Source organism: Strix aluco, chromosome 3 (genome assembly GCF_031877795.1).
Source record: "Strix aluco isolate bStrAlu1 chromosome 3, bStrAlu1.hap1, whole genome shotgun sequence".
NCBI classification, from domain to species: domain Eukaryota; kingdom Metazoa; phylum Chordata; class Aves; order Strigiformes; family Strigidae; genus Strix; species Strix aluco.
Window position 1 is genome coordinate 565,721 of NC_133933.1, and position 27,917 is coordinate 593,637.

The 27,917-nt window shown below is 43.4% G+C and overlaps 1 protein-coding gene across 5 annotated transcripts in view; it reads right to left on the bottom strand.

The window, feature by feature from the left end:
* The window catches only part of RTN4 (reticulon 4), a 51,608-nt gene extending 26,512 nt beyond the window's left edge, over positions 1-25,096 (bottom strand). Inside the window, exons 1-3 of one of the 5 annotated variants that reach the window (XM_074817077.1) lie at positions 18,845-19,446; positions 3,496-3,552; positions 220-2,658 (exon numbers count right to left, since the gene is read on the bottom strand). In XM_074817077.1, the coding sequence (XP_074673178.1) occupies positions 220-2,658; positions 3,496-3,552; positions 18,845-19,313 (2,965 nt within the window). In that variant the 5' untranslated portion in view covers positions 19,314-19,446. Of the gene's footprint in view, positions 1-219; positions 2,659-3,495; positions 3,553-11,936; positions 11,973-18,844; positions 19,593-25,044 lie in introns of those variants that run through there. The other 4 variants (XM_074817081.1, XM_074817078.1, XM_074817079.1 and 1 more) reach the window with 4 other exon arrangements.
* Positions 25,097-27,917: the final 2,821 nt, after the last annotated feature.

The following is a 27,917-nucleotide window of genomic DNA, read 5'->3' on the forward strand; positions in this document are numbered from 1 at the left end:
TGGAGACAGTGAGTCCATCCCTGACAAACAGAAAAAAGTACTAATGCAATCAGAATATGAAAAAGGTAAAAGTGCAGGCACTAACATTTTCTATTACCCTTGGCCTACATAGAGAAGTTTACAGGAAGTGATTTAAAAAGAGTAAGTCATGGCATGCTTAAGTTTTTAGCTAAAGAGTTATGCAGATTAGTGAACTGCAAGACAGCGTGCACAGATTACCTGAAGATTTATTCAGCTTTGCTGAAAATACAGCAGTAGGTTTTTCCTTTTCTTTAACAGAAGTAGCTTCTCGCTCAGCTTCCTTCTCAAAAGCTTCAGGTTTTACTACACTGACTATCTCTTTTTCAGCAGATAAAGGTGAGGTATCTGTGGCCGGTAAGGACATCATGGATACTTCAGGCACTTCTCTGTCCACAGCCTCCAAGGACTTTTTCAAGGCATTAGTACCTTCCTCAGCTTTTACTTCTACATTCTTTACAGACAGATCACAGGGTAGCTCTGAGCAAGGCAACTGCCTCTTCTCCCCTTGGATCGCCTTACTGACCTCTTCCCTTCCGTCTTTGCGCATCGCATCTCTGTCACTAGCTTCTGCCACAAACTCAGGAGCAGTTTTAGGATAAGCTAACATGACAAAGTCTTCCACTGTGACTGGGGAAGACTCCATGGGTGAGAGAGCTTTGTTGTCTCCTGGTTTTGGTTCTGTAGCAACAAATCCATCAGCTGCATAAGCCATAGCATTCAGCTCTTCCATCTGTAGAGGGATCTTCTCTGGTTTTGGAGGTGTTGGCTCAGAGGGCAGAGAAGCAACAATTTTGGAAGAGTCCAGTTCGGGTTGGAAAGACTCCAGGTAAGGCTTGCCTGGGGCAGCTACTGAATCCACCAGTCGTTCCTCATGTTTGTCATCAGTTACAATATTCTCAGTTGATTTACTCTTTAAGATGAGAGATGGATCTTCATTCACCTTCTCAGTAAAGTCGGGTATCAGCTGGCTATTAAACAAGTCTGATTTCCCAAACTGCGGAGAGAGTTTTTCAACAAGTTCCTTGTGATCAGGCACATCCCGAGGAATGCATTCTGTTATCGGTGTCTTTGAATAATCTGCAAAGGATGGAGCAGCAGGTTCACCGGAGACCTTTGTTTCCTTAATTAAGTCACATGCAATAGATATATATGGAGTCTCTAGATCTTCAGGACCGGTGCTACTCTCACGATCAGCTTTTTTAAACGCTGATGACTCTTTTGCTTCTTGGGCCTGTGTCAGTGGTACATTCACTGCCTCTTGGTATAAGGCAGGTTTCTCAGTCTCGTCTTTTACATTCTCATAATTAGCAGCAGGAATAAATGTTTCTAATGGGGAAGCTTCGAGCTGCGCAGCGGATGCTTCTGCAGCAGCAGTCCCAGTGCTTAGCGGGGCTTCCATAACAATATCTGGCAATATTGGTGATGGAGCAGCTTCCGACCCTTCAAAGGAGGGACAGAGTTGTGTCACGGGTTTCAGAGTCTCTTGTACTGACTCGGAGGTTTGAACTAAATCAATCTTTGTTTCATAGGCAAGTTTTGTACCTGCCGCATCATGCATTTCGCTTTCATATGCTTCTTGTACTAGATCAGGAGTGAGACCTTCAGGCATGTTTGCTGCAGTGTCAGATGGCACTGTTGATATACTCTCTGTTTTAGCATAGTCAGCTTCCTGGCCTTCCTGCTTGCCAACTGCTAGAGTGCTAAAATCACCTTGTTCTGTGCTCATCTGAGCTTTCATTTCTGCAATTTTTTTCTCATCATCGGTTCTATTTTCTGAAGTGCCTTCCTCTAGTGGAGAAAGAGATTTAACTTTGTTACCATCGGGACTTACAGAGGATTCAAATTTAGTACAAGTGATGTAAGTCTGCGAAGGTTCTTTTACAGCTTCTGGGGTACTTGGGAAAGAGTGATCTTCGGGGCTGCCTTCACTCTCTCTTTCATAATCCTTCTGCACATTCAGCTTATCTACACTGTATTTCTCATCTAAACTGCTTTCTAGTTTGGCATCTGTCTTACTTCCAACATCCTCTCTCACGCTGCTCGGTCCATGACTAGCGCCTTTTACTTGCCATATCGGCTCAAAAGGTTTGAAGTCTGCATATTCTTCCCTCTGAAGAGGGTCTTTTTTCAGTGCCCCTTTTTCACCCTGATCACCGTGTCCGTATTTGTCTTTGTTATAAAAGAGATCTTCCTCATTTTTCTCAAACAAATCTTGAGGAGTTTCTGGAGAGATTTTCAGCTGCTCTGCAGGCATTTTCTCCAGATTAGGTAATTCTTTAGGGCCCTCTAGCTGTGTTTCTTCTTTAGCTGGAGATAAAATGGCTGCTTCTGCTTTAGCAAATGGGGGTTCTGAGTACTTAGTTTCTGAAAGGTCTTTTTCATTTCCCTCTACAAGAAATGGATTTCTTGCCTTTTCCATAGTTTCTTTATAAACCTCACTTGCATTTTCTTTGTAAATGCCTCTTGCAGGCAATTCATCTGAGAGTGTATCAAAGGCTGCGTGCTCTTTAAAGGGGTCAGCTGAGATAGGAGAGAAGGAGGGAAGAGAAGGAGCAGTATCAAGCGGGACTGCAGTAAAATCTTCTTGACCAAGCGACTTAGTGCTACCTGGCTGCTCCTGCCAGTCCATAACTTCTTCTGTGACCGTGGACAGAAAGGAAAGTTAGAGAATGCAAGTGCTCTTAAAGTCAATGCAAACTTTCACGACAGGTTCACATGATGTTAGTTATTAAGAAGCTCTTCCCAGTTCTATCATACATACCATTAGCCATTAAAACAAAGCATCAGTTCAAGTATGCTATTCTATTTCAGCTCTTCTAGCAGAGAAGTATGCAAGAGGCTAGAGAAGCAGCAACTTTATGCAGCGCAAAGGTCACAGTAAAGCTGAAGATGCCAGACAAGTACAGAGCATCCAAGTACATAAGGCAATATTAACAAAGTGAGAGAGGGAGGGTGGGGTGGCAAGGGGAGACAGAGAGCGGGGACGTGTGTATGCTTGTGCATAAACGAACGCACAAACGTGCATGCCAGTAAGAAGTCTTTTTTTCACACTTCTTTTTTTAATGGACAGTGTAGCTAACAAAAAACACTAAACAAATATTACAGGTACAAATTTTACTTCTATAAAATACTGCAGAAAGTTACTGTGGATTAAATCTTTCTGCTAAATCAGTCAAGCAACTATGCTTTGATGTGTTAACCTGTTAATAGTATCAACTTCTCTCCTGTACCAAGGGTCCAAGAATTCACAGATGGCTGTAGCTTGTTTGTAAAACAGTTACCACATAAAGCAATGAATGCATATTAAAATCTTCAACAGATCAGCTGAAAAGTCAAAACTGAAAAATGTGATAAGAGGCTATTCTTGGACCCATGCTGACTTTTTTAGTAAAGGCAGACTAATAGGAAAGGGTTAATGAGATCAGATCAGAAATGCAGGATGTATTCAGACAAAGGTGAGCAGAAAGAACTTGCCTGCAGAGGAGTGCATCAGAGGCGTAGATGTAGCAGGAAGAGCAAAAAGGGTCTCATCTGAAAAACAAACAAATAACCTCAGCAGAAATAAAGGCTAGGTTGAAGAGGGGAGAAAGCACGCAAGTAGTCAATTCCCAGTAAATCCAACAGATCCATAGCCAACATCTACACCCACAGAGAACCACAGAACCGGATACAAGCCGGGGAATTTGGGAGAGAACACTCAGGTTTCTCCATTTACAGTGGGCTCTTTACTGAGGCAACTGAAGGATCTCCACCCTCCAAGCCACTGACCAACCTTCAGGTAAGAGACACCACAGTAGCTACTCTTTCCTTCTCAAAACTTCCACACTACTGAGCAACCACCCTGTCTCTAGCACCAGAAAAAACACCTGCCACTGACGACGACACACTATCCTTCATCAGCTCACACTATCCGACTAACATCAACTAACTTGTACGAGAAGAGCAGCGATAAGGAGACTCAACCAAAGATTGTGAAAAAATGACTGAAGTAAGCTTTGAACCTCCCCACAAAGAGAGCACTGATCAGGCATGCCGATACTGGTCAAACCGGTAACAGACAACGACTGTACTATTGGCTGTACGTTTATGTCTTTGCTATTTTTGTTGTGTTATAGCATAGACAAGCTTCCAAATAAATGCATTATTTTTCAAGCCGCCTTTAGCATGATCCAAGGAGCATATCTTGCTTTGCTTAATTTGTTTTAAGTCTAATATTTCACAAGACAGCCCAGCTCTCAAATTTCCACCCAAAGAACTAAGGAAATACAAGGAAGGACACCCTTCTCCTAAGCTAAGGAAGTCACCTTCCTTCACTAATGCACCATGTGAGAAACGGGACAATCCCAGAGCTACCTATTACACATTACCTGAAGTAAAAGCATACAACTATGACATTTTACTAAGTTGCATGAAGCATTTAATTAAAAAACTCTCTAGAAACAGCAATACCAGCCATCATTAGGAGCCAGGCAAATCAAAACCAGTCCTTCTCTGGATTTCTGTGTCAGCAGCAGTACTTTTCCCAGATCCATCGTGGCCTATTGCCATTATGTTTATAATAGTAACATTTGGGTAAACATATTTCATTCTGAAGAGTCCACAAAGTTTTCAAATTAAGGCTGTTAAAATTTGCCATTTACATCGATTGTATTAGCAGAGTGCAAAACTATATTAAAGCATTTCGATTAGATTTTGAATTTCCAGTAGAAACATCATCAATCTTTAGTTTTGTTATTTGCCTGGACAAAATCAAGTACTGAAAAATAACTTTTTTATTTAAAAGCAAAGAAAAATAAAAACCAATTGATTTTAAATGATGAAAGACAAAAAGTGAGAAATATGGTAGACCCAGCAGCACACACCTAATAATCCAGTAAAGTAAGGCATTCAGGTCATTTTTGTTTTGGCATAGAACCGTGACCTTCTGGCAAAAGCAATGCCACTTCAAGATACTCATGACCTGTCTGGCTCACTCAAGTTAATCCCACCAGCAGTTTTCCAAAAATCAGGTCTCCTCATGACCTACAGTTCCTGTCACAATACACAGTCAGTTGGTTTTGTTTCACAGAACACTGTGATCTTCAAGTGATGTTTATGATTCACAAAATACAGCAAAATATAAGAAAACCAAGTAACACAGTTGGAGTGTAGGACTCGGTATTTAGAAGCTTCCTCAACTCCTGCCAGGCCAAAGGGATTTCTGTTCAGTTTTCTAGAAATTACATTTTCCTCTTAAGGACCACACAGAGAGAAACCTCACTTCCAAATTTAGAACACATCAAAGCAGTGTTACAGTTCAGTGGTGGCAAAAGCTTTTAAGGACAAAAACCACACTGGAGGAAAACTGATCAATACGTGACACCGAGTCGCAGCGCTGCAACGCTCATCCGTACGCTGCCAAGCATCACCTTTATTTGAGGAAATGCTGGACTCGGCACGCCCTGGCTCTCTGGGATCTCTGCAGCCAGCGGACCGCTCGCCAGGGGCCCACTGCCCCGTGACAGGCGTTAGCCAGTCACCTGGTTTGGAGAGTGGAACAAGGGGCTTCAGTCAGACTGCAGCTTGGGACTCATCAGTCCTGCCAGCTGCTCTGCCTTCCTCAATATGAGGCTTTTAGCAGCAACATCAGAGGCTTTTCTTCAGTTTCTAGTGTGCCTGGTACATCAAGGGTTAGAGCTGAGCTTTCAGTTTTAGGCTAGCAAGCCTCAGGGTTTGCACCAAGCAGGAGCACACCCCTCTCTTCTCTGAACATTACACCTAGATGGACCGAGCAGGCAACATCATCTGACCACAGATGTAGAACTCTGTCCCTCTGCGTGTGTGCTGCATGCTGAAATACCTCATCACTTGTTGGTTAAAGGGAGCAGCAGTGTCCACATACTCCATGATTGAGGCAGTGTTCGACCATCTTACCGGCCAGTGGCACAGTCCCCTTGGAGCACAGCACCCACACACCGGGTCCAAAGCCTCCAGGGACCTGCGATGTGACAAGTCACCTGCCTCAGCCTGCACCTTCCCCGAAACCACAGGCTCTCACCTCCTCTGGGCCGTACCAGAGCAGCATAACCTTTATTTGCTGGAAGGGGTCTATGCTCTGGAGCAGAGGAGAGGGGAGAGAAAGCAGGATGGGCCTGATGAGACTAGACTGTGCATCATGAAGACAGAGACCCCTCACAACCCACCAGAAAAGGATCTCACAGAGAAACCACGAACAAGTCAATGGAGTGGAGGTGCTGAAAATGTGGAAACAAAAGGAGGGCATAGAAAAAAAAAGAGTCCACTGGGGTAAGGAGGCAAAGAGGAAAATGCACAAATCCCTGAAGGTGCAGTACACTCAGTATCCAAAGAGAAACTGCAATCTCTACCAAAAATTTTAGACTTAAATTCTTTTTAATACTTGCCAGCACCAGAAAGAGAGGTTTCAGTTTTTGGTGAGGATCCCTGGTTTTAGGAGCATGGGCACTGATTTTTCAGTGCTCCATTAAGACAGCACAACGCACAAACTCCTTCTCAGATTTGGCTTCCATTTACTCAAGACAGAAACATACAACAGCTGTGCCAGTCACTGAACTCCCAGGTTCTCTTAATGGAACGATATTATGCCCACACCCAAACTTTATTTTCCACACATAGCTGGAGTGTGAAAAACGATTACATAAAAGCAGTATTTCCTAAGCAGCCAAGGAGAACCACCCACTTTCCCTCCACCCACAGCAGAATGGCTTTTTCTCCTGCTCAAAGGAAGAAGACCCAAGGATTCCTTCCTGCTGTGGGCCCTCTCTAACACCTCCAGGCAAGTAGGAAGGACAGAATAGGACCTCTACCAACTCCCACATCAGCAGGATTGCTAACTGAACCAATCACTCTTTTCAGATTGTAATTCAAATGAGGTAGTGAAGAAGAATCCTTCTGCATTGCACAGACAACCCCTTACCTCCAAGGCTGGAGGTAGAAACCTTTCAGAAACAGAACTCTGTGGTGCTTTGGTAGACAAGAGGAAAGAAAATGCAGCATCTATCAGCCTGTCACCTGGCATGCAGCAAGACTGCCCAGGCACAAAGGCATAGCACCAGGAGCCTGCAAGGCACTTCAGCCAACGCCTGCAGAACCGGCTGCCTCTTCCCACATTGCTCAAGTGGCAGCGCTGCTACCAGCTGACAACAAGTGTACTAAGGTCTGTAATAAAGTACTAGGTTTAGTGGAATAACTTCATTTGTAGAAGCACGAGAACGACCGATCACCGAGGATGGCTTTTCCTGCTTGCGTATCAATGGCAGAAATTAGGGGATTGAAACAAAGAAAGTAGGGGTACACTGCTACTAGAATTAAGTAAACAAATTGCAGAATACATGAAACTCTAAGCAAAATTACTTTCAAGTGAAGGTACATATTCAAAACATCTTTCTCGAACTACAAAGTGAGCCTTCACTGCAACAAAGCTTCACCCAAAGAGAAAAAGAAAATCTAAGTGAATAAGTCTTCAGTTTTTACAAATCATAAAAAAATTATTTCAGTAAGATGAATGGCTCAATTACTGTTTCCATCAGAAAATAGACTGTTTCATGAATAACACCTCAAAATGAACACAACCTCCAGGAGAAAACAGCCTTTACTCCAAATTTTATGTGCCCAAAATCCCATAATGGGGCAGGTTAGTAACCTACCTTCAGCATTACAGCTAAGAGAAGGACAGCCCTCTATCTGTGAATGGTATTCCTTTATAGCCGTTACTGAAGTAGCCCAATCGGCGGGTTTTAAAAAGAGAACTTCACAGACAGGCTCAACCAGGTGATCTCGTAGCATTCAGTAAAATGCAAATACTGTATTCAAACACACACACCCACACATCCCCAAACCAGTGACTGCATGGCTGCTGTTTGCCTAACAGGAGAAGTTGTTAACAGTTTTGCTCAACATCACGCACTCCTCTGGCTTTGTTGGGGTTTTTTTAAATATCCCCCTAACGTGATACAAAAAGCATTTAAGGAACAACAGAATCAAGTTATGCACGAAGTGACTCATTGTGATTGCATTCTCATTTTTAACCAAAAACACTCCGCAAATCTTACCTTGGCTTTTCGCAAATTAAATATTTCCTAATAAAGCAGCCACAAACAACCCTGTAGTTTCTCCTTTCATGAACTCTTATATTTAAAACTTTGGTAGCATAGTTTCAGCTAGAACATAAGCTCCACCACCAAGAAACAGACTTCAGTTTTATTTTAAAAACAAAAACCTGCCATCAGCATGACAAAGCCATGTCATTTTAAACTCTCATTTTAATTTTTGCTGATTGCCTAGGAACTGGTGTTGTTACAAGATACTGAAATGACCAGCATAAAACTTTAATATCAAAATTTTGGATAAAAAGCAGAGAAATAAATGGAGAGAGATTTCCCAGACCACTAAGAAAGATAAAGTGAAGTTAGCTGCAAATATTTCCAGAAAAAAAAAAAAAGAGAAGAACGTTTAAAATGAAAAAGTTGTAAAATGACAATTTCAAGAAAAGCAGCTTATGAAAAAAACTGCCTTTCCACCCCCCCACCCCCACCCCAACATACTTGCCAACACAAACCAGAGGACTTAAGTCTAGTCACAGAAAATAAGAACTCAGCAAGAACATGTTCTATCCCTCATGACTGGATTTTTGGTGACTGATGTACCCTTCCATCTGCTCTCACATGTGACTCCTTCCAAGCATCACCTGCAGTCTGTGCTAAGGTAGCTTTATCGTTCTGATATTCTCCTTATTTTTATGTATCGGCTCATAATTATGAAAAGAAAGGTATTTTATTTTCTACATATTAACACTGAGTAAACTTCATCCTGATGTACAGCTTTAGTAGGAAACTGTATTGGGCTGCTAGATGGCAGTTTCAGTCTTCAGAAATTAAAAAACATTTCCTATATTAGTTTGCTGGAAAAGGTATGCTATTCCTAAAATGAACAGCTGGCAAGAATAAAGTTTTTAAGAATCCACTTCACCTTTTCGTGTTTAGAAAATGAGCAAAATGGCTAATTAACAAGACTGGGACTGCTTTTATCTTACAGTCCTACCACAAGGGGACATTGATTCTGAAGGGCCTCTCTTGTTAACACAAATATTGAACAAAAAAAAAGAAACAGGGTAAAATTAATACTCAAAGGAATGGCATCTGTGACATGACTCATATGTAGTGTAAAAGTTACATTCGCAGCAATCCCTTTAAGGCAGATATGAAAGAGAAATTGTCTGCTGCTTCAATGCACCGAGTTGTTATTTTGTCACAGTGAAGACTGCGCTGAACAGCATTTCTCATCTCAAGCTATTATCTAAGCAAAACAGACATATGTAATACTACCATGAAGTTTTACACTTTTACAGACTCAAGAACTACAAAAACCTCAAAAGGCTTTTGGAGACCAGTGCAGTACCCTCATGCTTCATAACCATAGGGAGGAACTGCAATGGTTTGGGGGTTTTTCTTCTCCTCTGTGTGTTGATGGCAAATTATTAGGAGTAAATTATTACCTCTTGGCATGAGGTATCAAAGACAACATACCTAGCCACTCAAAAGTTAAATTATTTCAAGGGGAGTCCAATTCTTGGATGCCTAATGTCCTACTGCAGAGTAAACAAGGTCACACAACTTCACAAGAATTTCCTGAGAAAAGCAGCTGCCTACACAAATTCCATTTAAATCATCTCCTGTTATGATGCAATTCTTCTAAATATGGTATTTCACCAAATATTTAAGAGATTCCAGATAAAGAACATTAAGTATTAACAGAATCTTTTCAAATCATTAGATCAAACTGCAGAGCCACAGCAAGCAATTAGGTTTTCTCATTTGGCTCTTTCCAGTTACAGGTGTAAGTTCATAAAGAGAAGTTTCCAGTTTAGGAAACTCCAACTGTAAACTACTTGGACACTTTTGAGGAAAGTATACAAGCTGCTACAAGACGAAGATTGCTGAAGGTTTAAATCAAAAGAGGATCTCTTAACATCTCGAGGGTATCACAGCTAGGAGCAGAAAAGGACCCAACAGTTTTGATTATTAAGAAGGGCAGCTGTAGGGGATCTCAGGTCTTCATGGAAATTACTGCTAAGGGGTATGATGCATCACTTGCAAAGTGAGTTGCACTATATTGCACTGGAGATACTTCACATTATTTGAAAAAGAAGCTCAAAACAAGCATTTCCAACAATGCTTGCTGCTTTAAACATTCTGTTTACGGAAACAAGTCTCCAGCAAGAAGCAAGTGTTTTCATACGGTCTAAGCAGAAATCTATAACCAAACTGGTTTCAACAAGGTTTTTGGTTTTTTTCCAATATCATATTTACACGGTCTAACTTGCAGCAACTTTTCCTCTTTTGGAAAAATTACATTTGAGGCGAGTTGCTCAGCAATGCAGATATTGTAAAGCATACAATGTCAGAGGTAAGTACATGCCATTTCATCTTCTTCTGATCAGCTACAGAGTGAAAAGCAAGACAGGCAGTATCACTCCCCTGCAATACCAACTGCCAACCAAAGTAAGAACGGATGGACAAGGAAAACACATTAATTCTGGCTCTATCACAATTCTTTCCATTACAATTCCCAGATTGCCAAAGTAAGCACCCACTACAAGGGTCATTTAAAAGGCCATTAAATACTTCAGACACAACTGCCAGCCACACCTCACTGTTGCAACCAAATATTTTGATCAATAACCCAGGATCCAACGAGCATTTCAGAGGATGGGTCCATAATGCCACTCCCATTAAAAGTCCCTCCTCCACGAGTGTCACTGTATCTCCTCAGAGCAGGAACAGAATTTTATCTGGCACATTTTGGTATTAAAAGTAAACAAACAAAGAGAAAAGTCACAAAGGTCAGCTCCAAAGAATCTTTTCATTATCTTTATACCAAGTATAACAAGGAATTCTCAGAAACAGGATGCACATACCTATCACAGATGGGCAGTCCACAGCGGCTCACCATGAGGAAAGTTAAATCCTCTGAAGAACAAAGATAAACTATTTGGCTTCTGAGCATAAACTAAGCTCAGGGTCAAATAACTAAGACACGAGAAGTGCCACACAGACTAACCGTGCACTGAAGGCCTGTGCCTTCCTCTTCCAACTGTATCAACTGACCTGATCACCTAAACTCTGCCTTTTTACAGAGTTAGCATCAGGTGGTGGGTAATTGCCTCCCTTTATTGAAGTCAGGTGGCCACAATAATCAACTTCAGCTGTTCACAGCCCATCTCTGATGGCTTCACAATCACAACTATATTTAATATATAAATCACAAATATATTTAATAGCAAAGCTTAGAATCAGTTTAGAACAATCTCAGATATGAACATTCACAGATCCAGCATTTACACTCACCAAATCATTTGAATACATTTAATTAAAAAGAAAGAAGCAGAAAGAAACAATCTAGCCAACTGCAAACACATGTGTCCAGTTACCCCTGGCTTTGAAGGTAAGTATTCAGTCTTTGGCAATATTTGTAACCAAAAAGATACAAGATAATTCCTCTAAAAACTAAGTAACTCTTCCTTAGGCCACAGACTCTTTAACCGTATGTTGAAGCTACAAACAGAAATTCGGGTTCTGGCAGTGCCACAAAGCAGAAAAATACAATAATTACACCAGAACTTACTCAAAGGCAGGAGGTCTAAAGAGCCAAGCAAATCCTATCATTATGCAGACATTATCCAATTTAATTTTGGAGATTATACCAATCATAAGATTCCCTTTCACCAATCTGTACAGATGGAATTTTTCCCTGCTTTCCCCGCAATTAAACAAATTAAGCAGTATTTAGATTAGCAACTTTATCATTGCAGAAGAATATCTTTATTAGCTAAATTAATCTTTCAAGACTGGAGAAGAGATGCTACTGATTTCTTTTAGCATCTATTCCCAACACATTACCTTGAGTGACAAGCCTCTGACATAAGAGCTTGTAGTCTGTAAAATAAAAACAAATTGACGCATAAGATATCTTCATCTCAAAAGAGGGAAAAAGAACATGGACATTCATTAGAGGATTCATTATAGCCATTAGCATCTGTGTAGGAATATCTTTTAACGGAATGGATAATAAAGCAGTGTGAAGATTACAACTGTCCTGACATCCTCCTCCTCAACAAAGAGGATCAGATATCAAGCAGCACTGTCCCTCCTAGGTTGCAATGGATTTTGATCAATACAGGTTTTAGCTATCCACTTCAGGTTTTTGTCACTTAGACACAATTCACGTACATGGAAAAACTGTTTTTCTTATCTATGTGATCTTTTAAAGAAAACTTGGGTTTAACGCACTGGAAATTCATCCCTTTGTCCTTTGAGCAACGTTTCTCAAGCTGAAGGCAGAATACTTGAAGACCTGGCTGAAGACCAAGAAAGAAGCAACCTTTCTTCCACCACTACCACGCGCATTTTTCTACTTCCTCCAGATCTTGCTCGTTCCTTTCAGTTCTGCAGCTACAACCTGCTTTTGACGGCCTCGCACATGCTCTTTCATCTGTTTTACTTGGCATTCGTTTCCTTGTCACACACAAAGGACCGAGAAGGACAGGCATTGAGGAATTTTACCTTCTGTCAGAAAAGAGGGAACAGCAGAGTTCAAGAGAAACTGTCACAAACCAGTAATGACTGGATAAGCAGGAGGATTTTGACATCAGACCAACAGCATCTATTAGACTGAGAACACTTTTAATTGGCAGCAGGAAAGTTTATATTTATCTCAGTCTTGTGTCGTATTTCAAGACACCTTAATTAACATATTCTTCCTAGCCGATGAAGTTGATGACTTGATTGCCCCGTTCATTAAAAGGCTGCAAGTTCACAGTGCATTCCTAAGACACAAAGCAAGCCTTCCAGCAAAACCCTGGAGGGTCAACCTGGTATTCCTACAATTTCTACATGAGGGGGGGGAAAAATACAAGTATTCTTTCTTTATGCGTCAGAAAGCAATAAATGAGGACAAACCCATTGAAAACCATGGGGAAGAGCAGTAATTTAAAAACATCTCTAACTTAAAATCTTGATATTTTGACAGCCTCAGTTAACAGCAGATTGATTATTTCCACTTGAAAGATAAAAACATTCTACTAAGATAATTTGATTTTCTCAGACTTTGTGAATATTAATAAGCCCGTTACTTTATTGCTATTATAATAGTTCTTATTGATGGAAATACCAGCTAAAAAAGCTATCCACCGAGCATATGTCATAAGGCTGTAGCCCAGGGATCTCAGTGCTAGCTGTACTGTGGTGCCCTAAAAACAGTCCGAAAAAGCAGAAAACATTATGCAGTGTTTTCAAAGCATAACAGGAGTAATTTCTATTTTAGATCATAAACCAAGAAATTTTAAAAAACCACATGAAAACATATTCGACTGTTCTACTCAGAATTGGTCTCACCGTTCGCTATTTTTTATTTGGTAATAATAGCTTTTTTTCTTTTGTTTCTAATGCAGCTTGATACTTACACAATTTTTCTCATACTTCATGCATAAGCTTTTCTGAACATCTCAGGACAATTCATCTGTAAGCTACACACTGCTTTACATTTTTTCACCAGCAAAAGACCAAGAACTATTTCCTTGCTTACAAAATATCTAGAAGCCAAAGGACATTTTCAGATTGAACTGTGCATTGCTAATTTTTGTATCTGAGTTTCATTGTTACTATAGTAACATACCAGCTCAAAAGAAGAGGCTTATTTCATTCAAAATATTAACAGAAAACAAAGAAACATAACTCAAGCACACCAAGACATGCCTCAAATTGTAGGTTAACTGCCCTTTGTTATTCTAATACCTTCCCAGCACACAAAGGCCAGAGCAATCTGATCAGAGCCACCAAGCAGTTGGGTGGGGCAAAATGGACACTGAAACAGGCAGTCAAAACCACTAACCTCCCTCAAAATCAGGTGGCAAGCGGCAAAGCCCCACAGAATTCTAACAGCATGGGAAAACTGGTCCCTGGGGTTAGAGGACACCCATGTGCTTTCTGCTCAGTAGCCAGGCTCCCAAACTGAGTGCTCTCCAAAATCCTCATCCTTCCCACCCTGGGCACTGGAGGAAGGAAAAGTGAAAACATCACCCTCACAATACACCAGCCACAAAGTTATACTAGAAAAATGCATCTCAAATTACCAAAATAACACAACGTGCATCGGCAAGCCAATCAGAAATCACATTTTTCCAATCACAAATCTATTTTAAGATTGTCTTTTCACCATGCCAATTGCCAACAACCCCAGCTTATTTGTCTCCTTGTGAGCTACAAAGTCTGAGACTCTTGACCTGAGGCCTTTATATTCCAACAACCACTCATTTCTAACCCATCCATAGATCAGCTGTTGCAAAAGGACCTGACACTTTCCTGGCAATTTTGTACCAGTCAACAGGAGAAAACCACTGACCAGGAGGTTTAAATGTTGTCCTTAAATTATAGGGGTGCTGCTGTTAGTGGTTATCTAGGAGATAAGAGGCTCAGTGCTCACCAGTGGTGATGCAACAGGGTGGACAAGATAGCATCACGTCATAGACATGCTGCAAACTTATATACAGATAGGGAGGAAGGGGAAAAAGGGCAAAACAAACAGTCGTTCTTTGCTGTCTCCAAACTTGTGGTTTGTAAGAGTTCAGGTCCAAGGAGTTCAACTCACAACGCAATTCAAAACTTCCCTGAGGGCTACACTGTTATACAGTAGGTGGAACCTGTGTGGTTTTATCCTGAAAAGCAAGTCAAAGGATACACACACGAAGCAAACAGACTGCCAAACTTGGCAGGACTACTCTTGCACATACTTCTGGTTAACAGAATAAGCTGTTTGGCTTTAGAAACTCTTGTACCAGCTGAATTACAGAAGCAGACCCCACTGTGCTAGACATTGCATATGCCCATGACAATAAAGAAAACCATCCCTTGTTGAACTCACCTAGATGGGAACATCAAATATCAAAGTGAAGACACTAGCTTTACTATACCAGTCAAATTGCTGGTTACTCTCCTCCCCATATGTCACTATAATGGAAACTGTGTAACAGGAAAAGAACTATCACATTCTACCTTTGATACACCCAGGTTATGACCACCTCCCTTACAGCATTACTGACGACACTTGGGAAGAGAAAGGGTCTTGGCACCTCAAAGAAACACTGAAGATCAGTGGGAACATATTTTAATAAATGAAGGGTGCAAATGAAAGTCACCAGAGGTAGTATTCAAGGACAGCTGTATTTTTTCCAAGTCATGCTGCATTCCACCCTTAAAATCCACACAACTCCTCTGTATGAGTCTGTGCATAGATAGCAGCACACCAGAAAACTCAGCAACACAGGGGGAAAAAAAAAAACCATCATCTGAGGCGGCTACATGCTGATTTAGAATTTGTATAAGATGTAAATTACTGGACCTGCACGTGCCCGTTGCAGGATAAAAGGCACACTCTCTAGAGCGAGCAGAAGCAGGTCCAGGTCACTCCATTTCATCACCACCTACCACAGCTGGGTCAGCCTGGGGAGGGTGAACGCTGATACAGAGCAGTTTGCAGGCTCCTGGTACAGCTTGGGGCATCCCTGCTGACCTCTGCTTGACACTGTCTGGCACATAAGCAAACCGTTCATGAAACCTCCCCTCCACACAGATGAATCAAAACCGAGTCCTATAAAACTAAATGGAAAAACAAGACTAATTAATAAAGTGCCCTTCACAACATCTGCCCATGTATTGAACCGTGGCCGAGTTGCAGGCCGCTGACACACCAGGAGACATCTTTATCCACTTTGGATGCTGGTCTGCGGCCAGCCTGGTGGATTTAGTATACCGGTTTCTTCTAAGTGCAGTTTAACTTCAAAACACAAAGTCTCTTCCAGGAAAGTGATATATGACCTCCCTTCAAAAGCAGGATCTAATGCTGCTAGGATTTAGGGCTTTAAAGATGGAAAGCAGTATCTTCTCAGCACATTTTACTGGTTAATCTTACTTTGGACAGTTAACAACAAAAAGAAGTGCACTACTTTTACTATGTATGACTGCCTCAGATTTACTTTTCTTTGCACTGGATGTAAATTTAGGTAATCAAAAGTTCTAAGTAGCAATCTCTTAAGAAGAATTGTAGTTTTTGGTACCCACGTAACAATGAGTAGCAAAAAAAGAGTGTCCAGGAGAACATGAGTTTTACTGCAGTCCTCTCGCTTGTTTTCTTCTCCAGCAAATATTTATATTAGCTCTTCAGAAGGTAGGCTGCTGACACACAGTCAGACCTACATCACATATAATTACATCGCAGTCTCTTAGAGCAACGATACTGAATACTCCCAAGTATGCAACTAATAGTAATTACAAAGATTTATTACTTAAAACACCTCCAGATGTATAAATAATACATTTTAATGGGCCATTGAGTAGTCCATACATTTTCTCTATTGTTATACTGACAAAAAGCAGCACCATGGCCTATAGTTGCAGATAAAAGAATCCCCACTATTCTTTACATGCTTGCTACAGGCAATACTACTTTCTCCTTCTCTTGGAAATAGAATTTTGAAGTTATTTACCTCAAATCCTCACTATATCAAAGCCTTAGATTTTAAATACGAAGGGAATAGAATATTTTCAAAATTTCTAGGTCGTGAACTGCAATTCTTCAGTTATACCTCAAGCTCATATAACAGAGCCGAAAGTAAATGAAACCAAAACTCTCCAGAAGAGAGGGAACCACCCCTGATGCAGGGTTATCCATACCACAAGCAGCAGGCATCAAATTTTGCCAATTTCACAGCAAGACCAAAAGTAAATTTGAACCCAAGTTGAACATTTTGACTGAGAAAGTCTTAACTGCTAAATGCAAAACTAAAATAACATTTGATGTTTAGATGGATTCTTAACCTGCTCGAAACTAAGTACTCCTGCATCTGAAAGACCAAATATTCATGACGTAACCAGACAATGCTTTTATCAAACCAATTTGGTCTCATCTAGTAGTTTCGTGTACTTAAGACACAGCCTCCAATACTCCAACCCATCATTAGATGAGCATTATGTATTACAACACCTTGTCTTTGGAAACCAGGCCTCCCAGAGGTGCCAGTCCTCACTTCAGAGCTCTACATTAATCACCACTGATAAGCTGAAGTAATTCTTTTAACACCACTTTTCAGCTACGCTACCTATTTCTCACACAGTTAGTTCTCCTCCACTCTAATAAAGAAGAAATATTTCAGGAATTACTGCACTCTCTGCCTCATCCTTCAGGGGTCTGAAAGCAGAAAAACAAAATCAGCTCTAGAAATCACACTTTTATCCCTACTTTTCAAAGCAACAGCAAGATTTGCTTGAGGCTATTCCTTCCATTCTGTTCTGCTCAGACCTTCCAGAGCTCCACTCAACGAGCGTGGCTAGAAAAAATTCTGTTCACCCATCATATAGGATCTGTTAGTCTGTTGCAAGCTTTTGTTATCATCTGTCCTCCAAATGGTGGAAATAAAAAAATCTCCCTGGCATATTGCTACACAGAGAGCTACCAGAAGAACAGTAAAAGTAAGCTTCATGAAAGACATCAGCACGACTAACCATAAAGTCCCGCCACATCTGCAAATAAAACGCACTGTGAAACTCGCCCCCCAACAAAATTCGACTCAGGTTTAACAGGCCTTTTTTTGTTACTGTTCCAGACCCTTTTTTTGATTAAGTCTTGAGTATCACACCCACCTCATACCACGACATCAAATTACGACTGAAATCCTGCATCTTTAAAACACACACAATGCACCGACACGGCAGCAGCCCCGAAGATCGGAGCGCACCCCCGTGATACCAAGGCGCTCCCCTGTGCTCGCTGTCGCCGTTCCCACGGCCCCGAGCCTGCTCCCGCATTTCCAGCGAAGGAAAAGCGGAGCGACCCGCACCCCCCCACCCCAGCGTGCGGGGCCAGCCCTTGCGGGAAGTCTGGTGGCCCCGGGGCAGCACTGGCCATGGCTGCGGGCGGCACGCCCTCCGCCGCTGCGGCTTTTAACGGCGGGGTGACCCCCCGAGGGCAGCTGCCACACCTCCGGCAGCCAGCCAGCCGCCTGGGCGCCGCCTTTTGTTGCTCCCGTACGTCCTCCCCCACTTCTCCTGCCCGCTCGGGACTCGAGACTCCGGGGCTGGAGCCGGGGAGCGGCGCTTCCCACCCAGGGACGCGCTGCCAGGCCCGCAGGGACGCCCCGCGCCCTCCCCCGGGCCCCCGCGAGGCAGGGTCAGGAAAGGAGGGAGCGCTGCTCCCCCATTGCTCCCCCCGCCCTTCCCCGCGAGGTGATTTGTTTAAAATGAGTAAGATCCAAAGCATCTGCGTTTCCCCTCCTCCCCCCGGGCAGCCCCGCCGCAGGCCGCAGCGTGGGGCCGCCCTGCGGGTCAGCCCTCGCCCGGCACAGCGCGGCCCAACGCCGCGGGCAGGTGGGCGGCCGCGGCCCTCACCTCAGGCGCTGCCCCCCCCGCCCCTCACGACGCGGCCGTTGCCAGGCGGCGGCCTCGCCCCCGGGCGGCCCATGTGCGAGGCCCCCGCCCTCCCGCCATTAGCATAACAGAGAGGGGAGGAGGAGGGAAAGAGAATTAAAAAAAAATAAATAAATAAATAAGGGGGGGGAGGGAGGGGGAGTGCTTCTTCCCCGCATGAGCTGCGGGGAGCGGGCTGAGGGGAGGGAGCGATGCCGCAGGAGGCGGCCGAGGGCCGGCAGACAAAGGGACGCTCCCGGCGGGGAGCGGGAACCGGAGCGATTGGGGCGGAGGAGCCCGGCTGCGAGGAGCTCTGCCCCCCGCCCTCCCCGGCCCCGGGCGGAGGCACTCACCGGCCGAGCCGGAGGAAGACCCTCTTCTCCGGGGGGCGGCGGCGGGCTCGGGCTTGGGCGGCTGGGGCTGCGCGGGCCGGGCGGGGGCCGAGGGCTGCTCCTGCGCGGGGGACGGCGTGGTGGCGGAGGAGGAGGAGGACGAGGAAGAGGAGACGGCTCCCGGGGGGCTCCAGTCGGGCTGCGGCGGCTCCGGAGCGGCGGGGCGGGGCGGCTCGGCGGGGCCGCCGAGGTCCAGCAGCTGCGGCGGCCGCTCCTGCGGGGCTGCGGCGGTGGCGGGAGCGGCGGCGGGCTTCCTCTCCATCACCTCCAACTGCTCGTCGAAGTCTTCGTCCTCGTCTTCCTCCTCCTCCTCTTCTTCCTCCTCCTCTTTCTCGTCGTCGACCACGAACTGGTAGTTAAACTGGGGCTGCTGCGGCCGCGCCGGCCCGGAGGAGGAGGAGACCAGGGGCGACTGGTCCAGCTCGTCCATGGTGCCTGGAGCTGGCGGAACAATGAGTGGCGGGGCTGGGGCTGTGCCGGCTGCGGGGGAAGGGGCGGGCAGGGCGAGGGCTGCGCTGCCGCCGCGCTGCGGGACCCAGACTCCACGCCCTGGTGAGTCACCGCTGGGGGAGGCGGCGGGGCGCGGCCGCCCGCCCCGCTGAGCGACGGCGGCGACGGCCAGTAGGAACGGGGGGGGCCGCGGGGCCGCCAATGAGACGCGGCGAGGGGGCGGGGGCGGGCGCGGCCGCCTCATGAATATGCAGCACGGCGGGGCGGGACGCGAGGGATGGCGAAGTCGGGTAAAGTTCAGCGCGGAGAATGCGGGGTGGGGCGGGGGGTGTCACCATCCATCCTTCCCTCCCTCCCTCGGCGGGCCGGGCGCGGGCAGAAGCGTGACAGACATCTTGTGATGATTCATCACTTTCCTCTGCCGGGACTAGTGTTACTTTTTTTTTTTTTCCCCTGTTTTAAAACAGCTCTTTTCAAAAAGGAAGGGGTACCGGGGGGGCTCGCCGGGGACCTACCGCAAGGCACCGCTCAACCGGCACCCAGTTTGCCTCGCCCTGGCTGTACCCGCGGCGTCCCGGGCGGCTCCGCACTGCGGGGCCGGGGGGGGGGGGGGGGGTGAGGCGCCTTCCCGGCCCCGCTCCCCCCCCCGCGGGCACCGGACGGCGGCCGGAGCATCGCCCCCGGCGTGGGGACCGGGGCCGGGCGGCGCCTTCCTCGGCGGGAGGTGGGGGCTGGAACCGAGAGACGGTGCGACAACCTTCCTGTGTCTGAAAAAACGGAGAGGAGACATTTTCAGAAGAGGCGAACTTGTTCAACCACTCGTACCCGTTTAAGTCAGCCATCTGAACAGATCTCTCTCTCGGAAATCTGAATTATGCAACTTGGGCAGGAAAAAATGGCAGCTTGTTCCCAAAGCACAAACTGCCGCCGCTCTCTGCTTGAGCTCGGGTGTGGGCTCGTTCTTTCTGCTCAGAGGTGGAACATTGGCCAGAGCCCGTGGGGTTACACTTGAATTAACTAACATGGCTCATACTGGCAGGCAGCTTTCACCCACACCGCTACCACTGTAAGACCAAAAGGACTTACAATTATTAATACTATTCCAACATTATGATGGATTTTTAGCCCAGAGGTGATTTATTCCCCTACATGTGCCCATATAAAGAGATTAGTCCGTGGAAACGTTCAGAGCAAGCAAACTGCAAGTCCAGTGAGACACCAAGAGCTTAAGGGAGGGGAACAACAACTCTCCTTTACTCCCCTTCTGCCATGTAGGAAGCTACGTATGCTAAGGGCCACCCAGGTGAGCCATCCTGTTAAGCAGGATGACGGACTCCCTGGCATGGGGAAAAGTCCCCGGGTGGGCTCTGTTTGGTGTATCCCAACACGTGAGGCGGGGAGGGTGGCAGCCACAGTTCATGCTGCAGTGGGAAGAGTCTCCAGTGTGAGACTGGGGTTAGATCTCCAGCATTCAGCCACTTTCTGAAAAACAGGATGGCAACACATGAATGGGGGGACCCTAAGGGGTCCCAGCCCTGAGTCCTCTCTTGTCTCACAAAAACATATCATATTCTTTGCATGAACTGTTGGAACCCAGACACCTGACCATGGGGTGGGCTATTGCTGCTATTTCTATTGGGAAGACTACTCTATCTCATTTTCTAAATAACTAGAGACCTCTTTCTAATTTCCAGTCCTAATTCGCTCAAGGCCAATGTATATCCTTTTCCTGCTTGTCCCTTTAAAGGGTTCTTTTCTCTGAATTTTAATTTCTAACCCACTTAAAAGAATGCATTTTGTCCAGCCCTTGCTTTCTTAAGCTAAAACTAGAGAAGCTCTGCTGTCACCCCTTCCCTTGCTCCTCTGAGCAGCCTTTGCCTGCACCCGATCCAGGCTCAGTTCGGGCACAGGAAGTTCCAGATGAGATTTGTTTCAAGAATGTACCGTGAGGTCAACATTACCTACCTTTACCAGGAATGACTCCAAGGAATGTGAAAAGTATTTTTATAAGTACAGAGAAGGCAACACTGTTACCCTGATGGAGGTAGAAATTTCACAGCAGGTGAATAAGCACCTGTGAGGTCTTTAGACTTCATTCTTTTCCCCTCAGATTTTGTATCTTCTATTGACAAATTATCCATGTATATTTTCAAGTCAGCCCTTTTTGCAGTGATACAAGGGATGTTACAGTGGCAGCAGGATGGATGGATTAAATTCCATGTATTGTTAAATAAAAAACATGGAAGTTCTGGCTAAGTTCTGTTCCTAGTTTTATTGCTACATCTCTGTTACAGCCAGTGGACTACGCATACATAAATGAAGGCAGAGCAGGCTCAGTGGCTCCCATCATCCTTACTGAATTTTATATTACACTGCTTAGGACAGAGTGTAACCCAGCGTTCAGCTCAGCCAGCTTAGGGATCAACCTTGAACCCCGCCTAGATGTCAATTACCCCTGAGTGGTATTTTTGATCTGGTGGAAACGGTGGGTGCTGACATGGAGGATCACAGTGCTTAGATCTCTCCTGTAATTCCAGTGACAGTGCTTCCACTGCGCCGAGCCAGTAATTAATTGGGTTCATAATTTAAGATATAAAGTGATACCTCCTCCAGTCTTCTTTTACTTAGCGATTGCTATGTCTACCTGGTATCGTACACCAGCTGCCACAGAGTCAGTGCACGCAGAGAAAATCTTGACTTTTTTCAAAAATCTTCCTCTTTTCCTGTCACTAGTCAGTTTGGAGAATGTACCCGGGCGAGAGCACTCACTTCTGGGTAATGTACATTCTCAGAACATTTTTACTCTTTCAAGAAGCTTAATATACTAAATTACATTAAGAAATGAGTAACAATCTGGTGATGGCTTTTATGTGAGAGAAAAAACAGGCCAGATTTAACGACCTTATGGATGAATAGAGGTCTGTAATTTTCAGTGGCGTTTTACCCCATTCACAGTAGATGACTGGGCCTAAAATATTTTACAAAAGGAAAATTCAGCTTTTCTGTGTTCTCATTTATTACATACCAGGAAAGTAAATAGACTTTTAGTTTTGTACTGTAAACCTGCACTTTTTGTATAGTAAATAAAAATACTTTGAATAAAGTCTTTGTAATTTGACCAGCAAATCTATTTTTCCCATCTCTTGGTTAAACAAGAAAATGGACTTTTCACATTCCATGAAAATATACCCTAAGGCAACAAGATCCTTTTAAAAATTTGTATAGTCCTGAGTACAGACTAGTATGGAAACTAATCTTAACATACCTAACTGCACTGATGTTCGGTCATCTACAAGTAGGAAAAATCTATATATAATTCAGCTGATTTTATCATAATGCTTGAAAGAGAATCCATCATCAGTTAAAGACAAATGAAAGGTTTTTTTATGTAGAGAAAGGAAGTGACTAAAGGTCTTGGAGGAAAACAGGAAGGGAGTTCCAGATAGCCTGAGCAAGTCAAATTAACAAGAGAGAGGAAAACACAGCTCTCCAGTACTGAAACTATACTGCAAAACACCCTTTCTTTTAGCTCTTTGGAAAAAGATTTCACAATTCTTATATGGAGACTGTCAACAAGTAGGAGTACTTCGCAGATATTCAGCAACTTAATTTACAAGCTTAATTTTCATGAGGTGTTTTCATATAGTGAATTTAGAAAGAAGAGCGTTCAGCGCGTGAAAGAGAAACACCGGCTGGCGTGTTTCTGAATTGCCACAGCAGTGCTGACAATGACTGTGTACTGCTTGGATTTTTTCCTGTCCCCTGTGACCTTCTGCTTAATCTTACACAGAACTAGTATGATCTCACAGCATATCGTAGACTGGGAAAATAATTGTGATGGGACAAATGAAGTATTATCACTTCACAGCGGGATCAAACAGAAAAAAAACCCATTTGGTCTCAGATAGCAATTTAAAAAGATGGGCTTAAAATTGCAGGGATGGTTGGATTTCTATCCCTCCTTTTAAGCTCAAAGTACAATCCTCCAGGTTTTAGGCATCGTGTCTTTATCTCTGGAAGGATAAAACTCTGTGAATCTTTTGTTTTCAGATTATACCTGTGCTGCAGTGCCTTGAGCATCAAGCATATCTACCTAGCAGGTTTGTCTTCATCTGAACACCTGCTGTACTTCTTTACAAAATCAGTAGTGGGATGCTGTGACCAAATCTCTGCTTAGTTTATTAATACAAATGCAGCACAGGGAGGGGAAAAGTGTTAAAGCAATAGTACAGCGGGATTACCACCTCTCGATGGTAACTGAGTCAGGCTCAGCTTTATCAGAATCTTCTGGGGGGCCTGCCTTTCAGCCTGGTGTAATTAACATTTTCTTGACAGTAGATTTTTAAACCTGTCATCTTCTTTAGTGTTCCAGGCACTTCCTATTCTGGAATTGTTTCTAACATCCCATAGGCCTACTTAGATGGAGCCAATTTTTCCACTTTTTTTGAATGCCCCCAACATCATCTTGATAAATCAAACCAGTCCATTTCTACAGTAACTGTCCTAATAACCATGTTAATACACAATATTCTGACTCAGATCTGTCACAAAACACTTTTTAAAACTTCCTTCAGCCAGCCAGCTGGGTGCTGAGCCAGTCCATCTGCATAAATGAGGGTGGTTTAAGGACAGCTCTAAATTACACCAACTGCCACAGGTGAAAAGTTGCCATTAGCTGTAGCTTTAAATTCCTACATCCAGATAATTTCTTCCCAAGCCACAACTTGGTCTGTTTAAGCTTCCATTCAAAGTAACCAAAGGTGATACATAACATTAAAAAAGATGTTACAACAAGTGAACAAGAATGTATGTCCTCACCCTTAAAATATACCAGCATTTGAAGTGAATCAAGGCAACGACAATGCTCTCCAGCAAATGAGACTGGGACACGAGAAATTCACCTCACTAAAATTGCACAGGAATCCCCTGTTAATTGGATTTGGGTCTGACTACTCTTTTCCTTGGAAAGAACCATTAGGTCTTAAAAGACGATACACAGTTAAGATGCCAATGTTATGTCTTACTGACGTACAGGACTCTAAGCCGCGGGGGTCCTTCCAAAGAAGACAGCGTTTGCACTGAAGAGAGATGAGACTTCTGTGCAAAAACCTCACACATTTCCTGTAGCACTTCCATGTTCCTGGATAAGCTCCTATCTAAATACTGACCCCAGCGAAGGCTGCTTAACTTGTAGGACTAACAAGTTCCCAACAAGCAGATAGCATGGATTTAAAATAAATATGTTCCTCGAAGTCCTTTCCTCCCTGCCCAGTCAGGGAGGTGAGGGTTGGCCACTGTGAGGGACTGTGCGGTCAATCAGAAAAGTCCTTAAGCAAAAATTAAGACTAAAGACTGACCTTTCATTATTATAATGATGCAATACAGTAATAACAAAATTGAATCAAATGAGTCCATTCACATGTTAATAACAGCGTATTAGGAAAACAAAACCATGGGAATGATGTACACTAAACAATTTTTAACACCACTTTCTAAATTCATCAGTTCACTGCAGGAAAATGTAAACATGCAAGAATGTGAAGTCTTCTGAGACTCTCTGTGAGCAGTCCTAAAATTTTCTAAGGAATTTGAATGAATGGTGAAAACTTTTCAAGATACCCAGAGAACAGGCAGTTCCTCACTTTAGGTTTAATATGGTTACTCTTCAGCCCCTCACGCTTTTAAGAAATACAATTAAATTATTCACTTACCAGGTGGGCTGTAATACTTTACACTCCCAAGGAACATAAGGACCACCAGCTTTGTTGGACCTAAACACAAAAAAACATTCTCTATTAATACCTCTTGCAAACAGATCAAGCTAGTGTCATAACTACTTTTTCTAATTCGTGTTCTCCCCTCCTACTTTTCATTTAAACAGGAATGCTTAAAATCAATATCAGGTTTAGATCTCAGCATCCCTATACTCAGGGACATGTCTAAATTCAAACTTCTCAGCCTTGATACTTAGCTTGTTTTTTTAGGGTTTTATTATAGTTCTACTCTGGTTTATATGAACATCCCACACACTGTAATTAAAGTAATGAACCAGCAATGTTTGTTCCCTGTATGCCTGGGGGTTCAATGGAGAGAAGCAAGTCCACTGATGCCCACTACCTTTCGGGTCATTTAGACAGATATATTTGTGCTGTCCGATTCCCAGGGAGGGAAGAAAGGAGGATCTACTCATTCCATCACAAAGTAGAGCATGGACAGAACAATTTTACAAGCTACAGGTGTAGTTTTAGAGCAGGAACACAGTTTGGATGCCATGTTCCAGGCTCAGAGTATCTAACCTCTCTCTAAATCAGGGGAGCTCAACCTTTGATTTTCTAACTTGGAATGTACAAGTGACTGAGCTGAATTAGCTGAAGCAACCAATTGAGGAAAGTACGTTCTGTGCATGTTCAGGGGAAGAGGCAGGTGGCAAGAGCTGATCTGGCAGCTCCACCATTCTGATTCCAGATGCTGAGCTCGTGATGCTACTAGTTCGGTGACTAGAATTTACAACTCCAACAGCAAGAACGAACTATCTGAAATCACAGTATTCTACCCCTACATTATTTTAATAGCTTTTTTTAAATGTTGGAATTCATAAAAGATATAATAATTTAGATTTTAAATCGGTCTGCTTTTTAAAAGGAAAAGTGGCTATAATTTAAATTAGAAATCAATTTTTGCTCTTTTTCAGCATTGATATTTACCCGCTTAGGAAAGAAAGAGCCTGCTAGCCAACATTCAGGGTTATTCCCTTGGCTGCCAAATATGCCTGAGGAGTAAACAGATTGATAGTAGCAACATTTTCACCATTACTGTAAACAAGGTTGATGGCATTGCTACTGGGACTATGAAACTTAAATATACAGGCAAAGGTTGCACTGGAAGCAACATTACTGATTTTAAATGGCTCACATTTGACAGGAACCAGCCCATTTTCTAGCGCTTGGCTCACTGCTTAATAACTTGTCCCTTGTAACTGCTTTTATCAGACACCCGCAGCTGGAGTCTTCACTTGAGTTATGGTGGTGTTTTGGGGTCGCAGTGCATTTCTGACTCCCAAAGACAGAAGGTATAGCAGCTTTGGAAGACACCACCAAGACTTTGACTGCTGCTTCTTTCTTGTGAGCATTTAGGGAGCTCTTCCTTTTATCTGGGTCAGACAAAGATAGGACAGCTAAAAAAATTTTCAACATGACTACCCTGCTTTCTCAGTATCACACCAAGCTGATTGGACACTGAAGCCCTTTCTCACTCTCACCTTTCCCCACAGAAAACACTCCAGCTTTTGAAGACTTTGGACAATTTCAGTTAACTATGGCAGCAGCAGAAGATTCAAGGATATTCAATCCAGACAGATTTGTAAGAATCATCCTCTGGCTAAATTACAGAGAGCTGATGAGCTGTCCTGTGGCGAGGGAGCCAGGAGAGCCTGGTTGTTACCCATTCCACTTGGGAGCCAGCAGCTAGTACATAGTTTTTACAAACGTGTCTGTCTTTTACCCAGATGGCAAAACGAAAAAGGAGGGTAAGAGAGATGTGAGAACAACTGAAGATATTCAAGGATAGAGATGCAAACAATGTAAGACCTGAAGCTATAGGAAACCTGAGTTTGCTAGTTTTACTGGTTTTGGAACTAGTTTCTCACTGTTGTAGGTAGGGATGTATTTTAGGTGATTCATGTAAGTCATGCTGTGATGAAGACTACCTTGGTGCAGCCACAATTTTGGCAAGGACAGGAAAAAAAAAAAGGGAGATAAATCTCATAGGCTGAATTCTCTCTGATATATCTTGTGAAAAGGAACAGAAATAAAAGGAAAAGATCTTGAAAAAACAGCACATGAAAAAGTTACATAGGACTACTTTATTTCCCAAAGAAAATTGAGGTTCTTCAGACTTTCTAGGGCACAATGGTTGGCAGATATCACTTATTCTGAGCTCTTTTCAAATGCATTTTTTTCAGTGCAAATATAGTTTTTAGTCTTCCCATTGTAACTTGTGAAAAACTAACATATTTCGGTAAAAACTGACTACTTGAATACCATGTAACAAATCACTACTTCAGCACAGGCTATTAGCTAAGATTAACTGGTTTTATTCCATTAGGTAGAATCAGGTTGCTAAACAGTTCAAGTTTTAATGTATGAACCTGGACATAAGTATAACTTGACCATATCCTGAGCAGAAATGCCTGGGTAAATTGAAAAAAATTAATCAGTTTGGCTTTAGAGGTAACTAGCTATATGTTATTTGTTTCTCACCCAAATCTTATCCACTTTAAGCTTTAGAAAATAAAAACAGAATTTAGAACTAGCAGTCTTTAAGATTTATCCCACTAAATTGATTCTTGTATCCCACTAAACAGAGTTCTTGTAAATTTTGCATTGTGCTGTTGGAATGTTGAACAGAGCTCTCTGATGGAGCACACTGCAACCTTCCTGAAGCTAATATAGATGAACTAAGATGGCAGGTGGTGTCTACCCTCAGAAGCTTATTTCATTCTCCATTTCTCTTTGGTTGAAATTTTTATTTTTACCTAATCCCTGTTCGCTCAGATTTTTCATGAGAATAACGACTTCCTTAACAT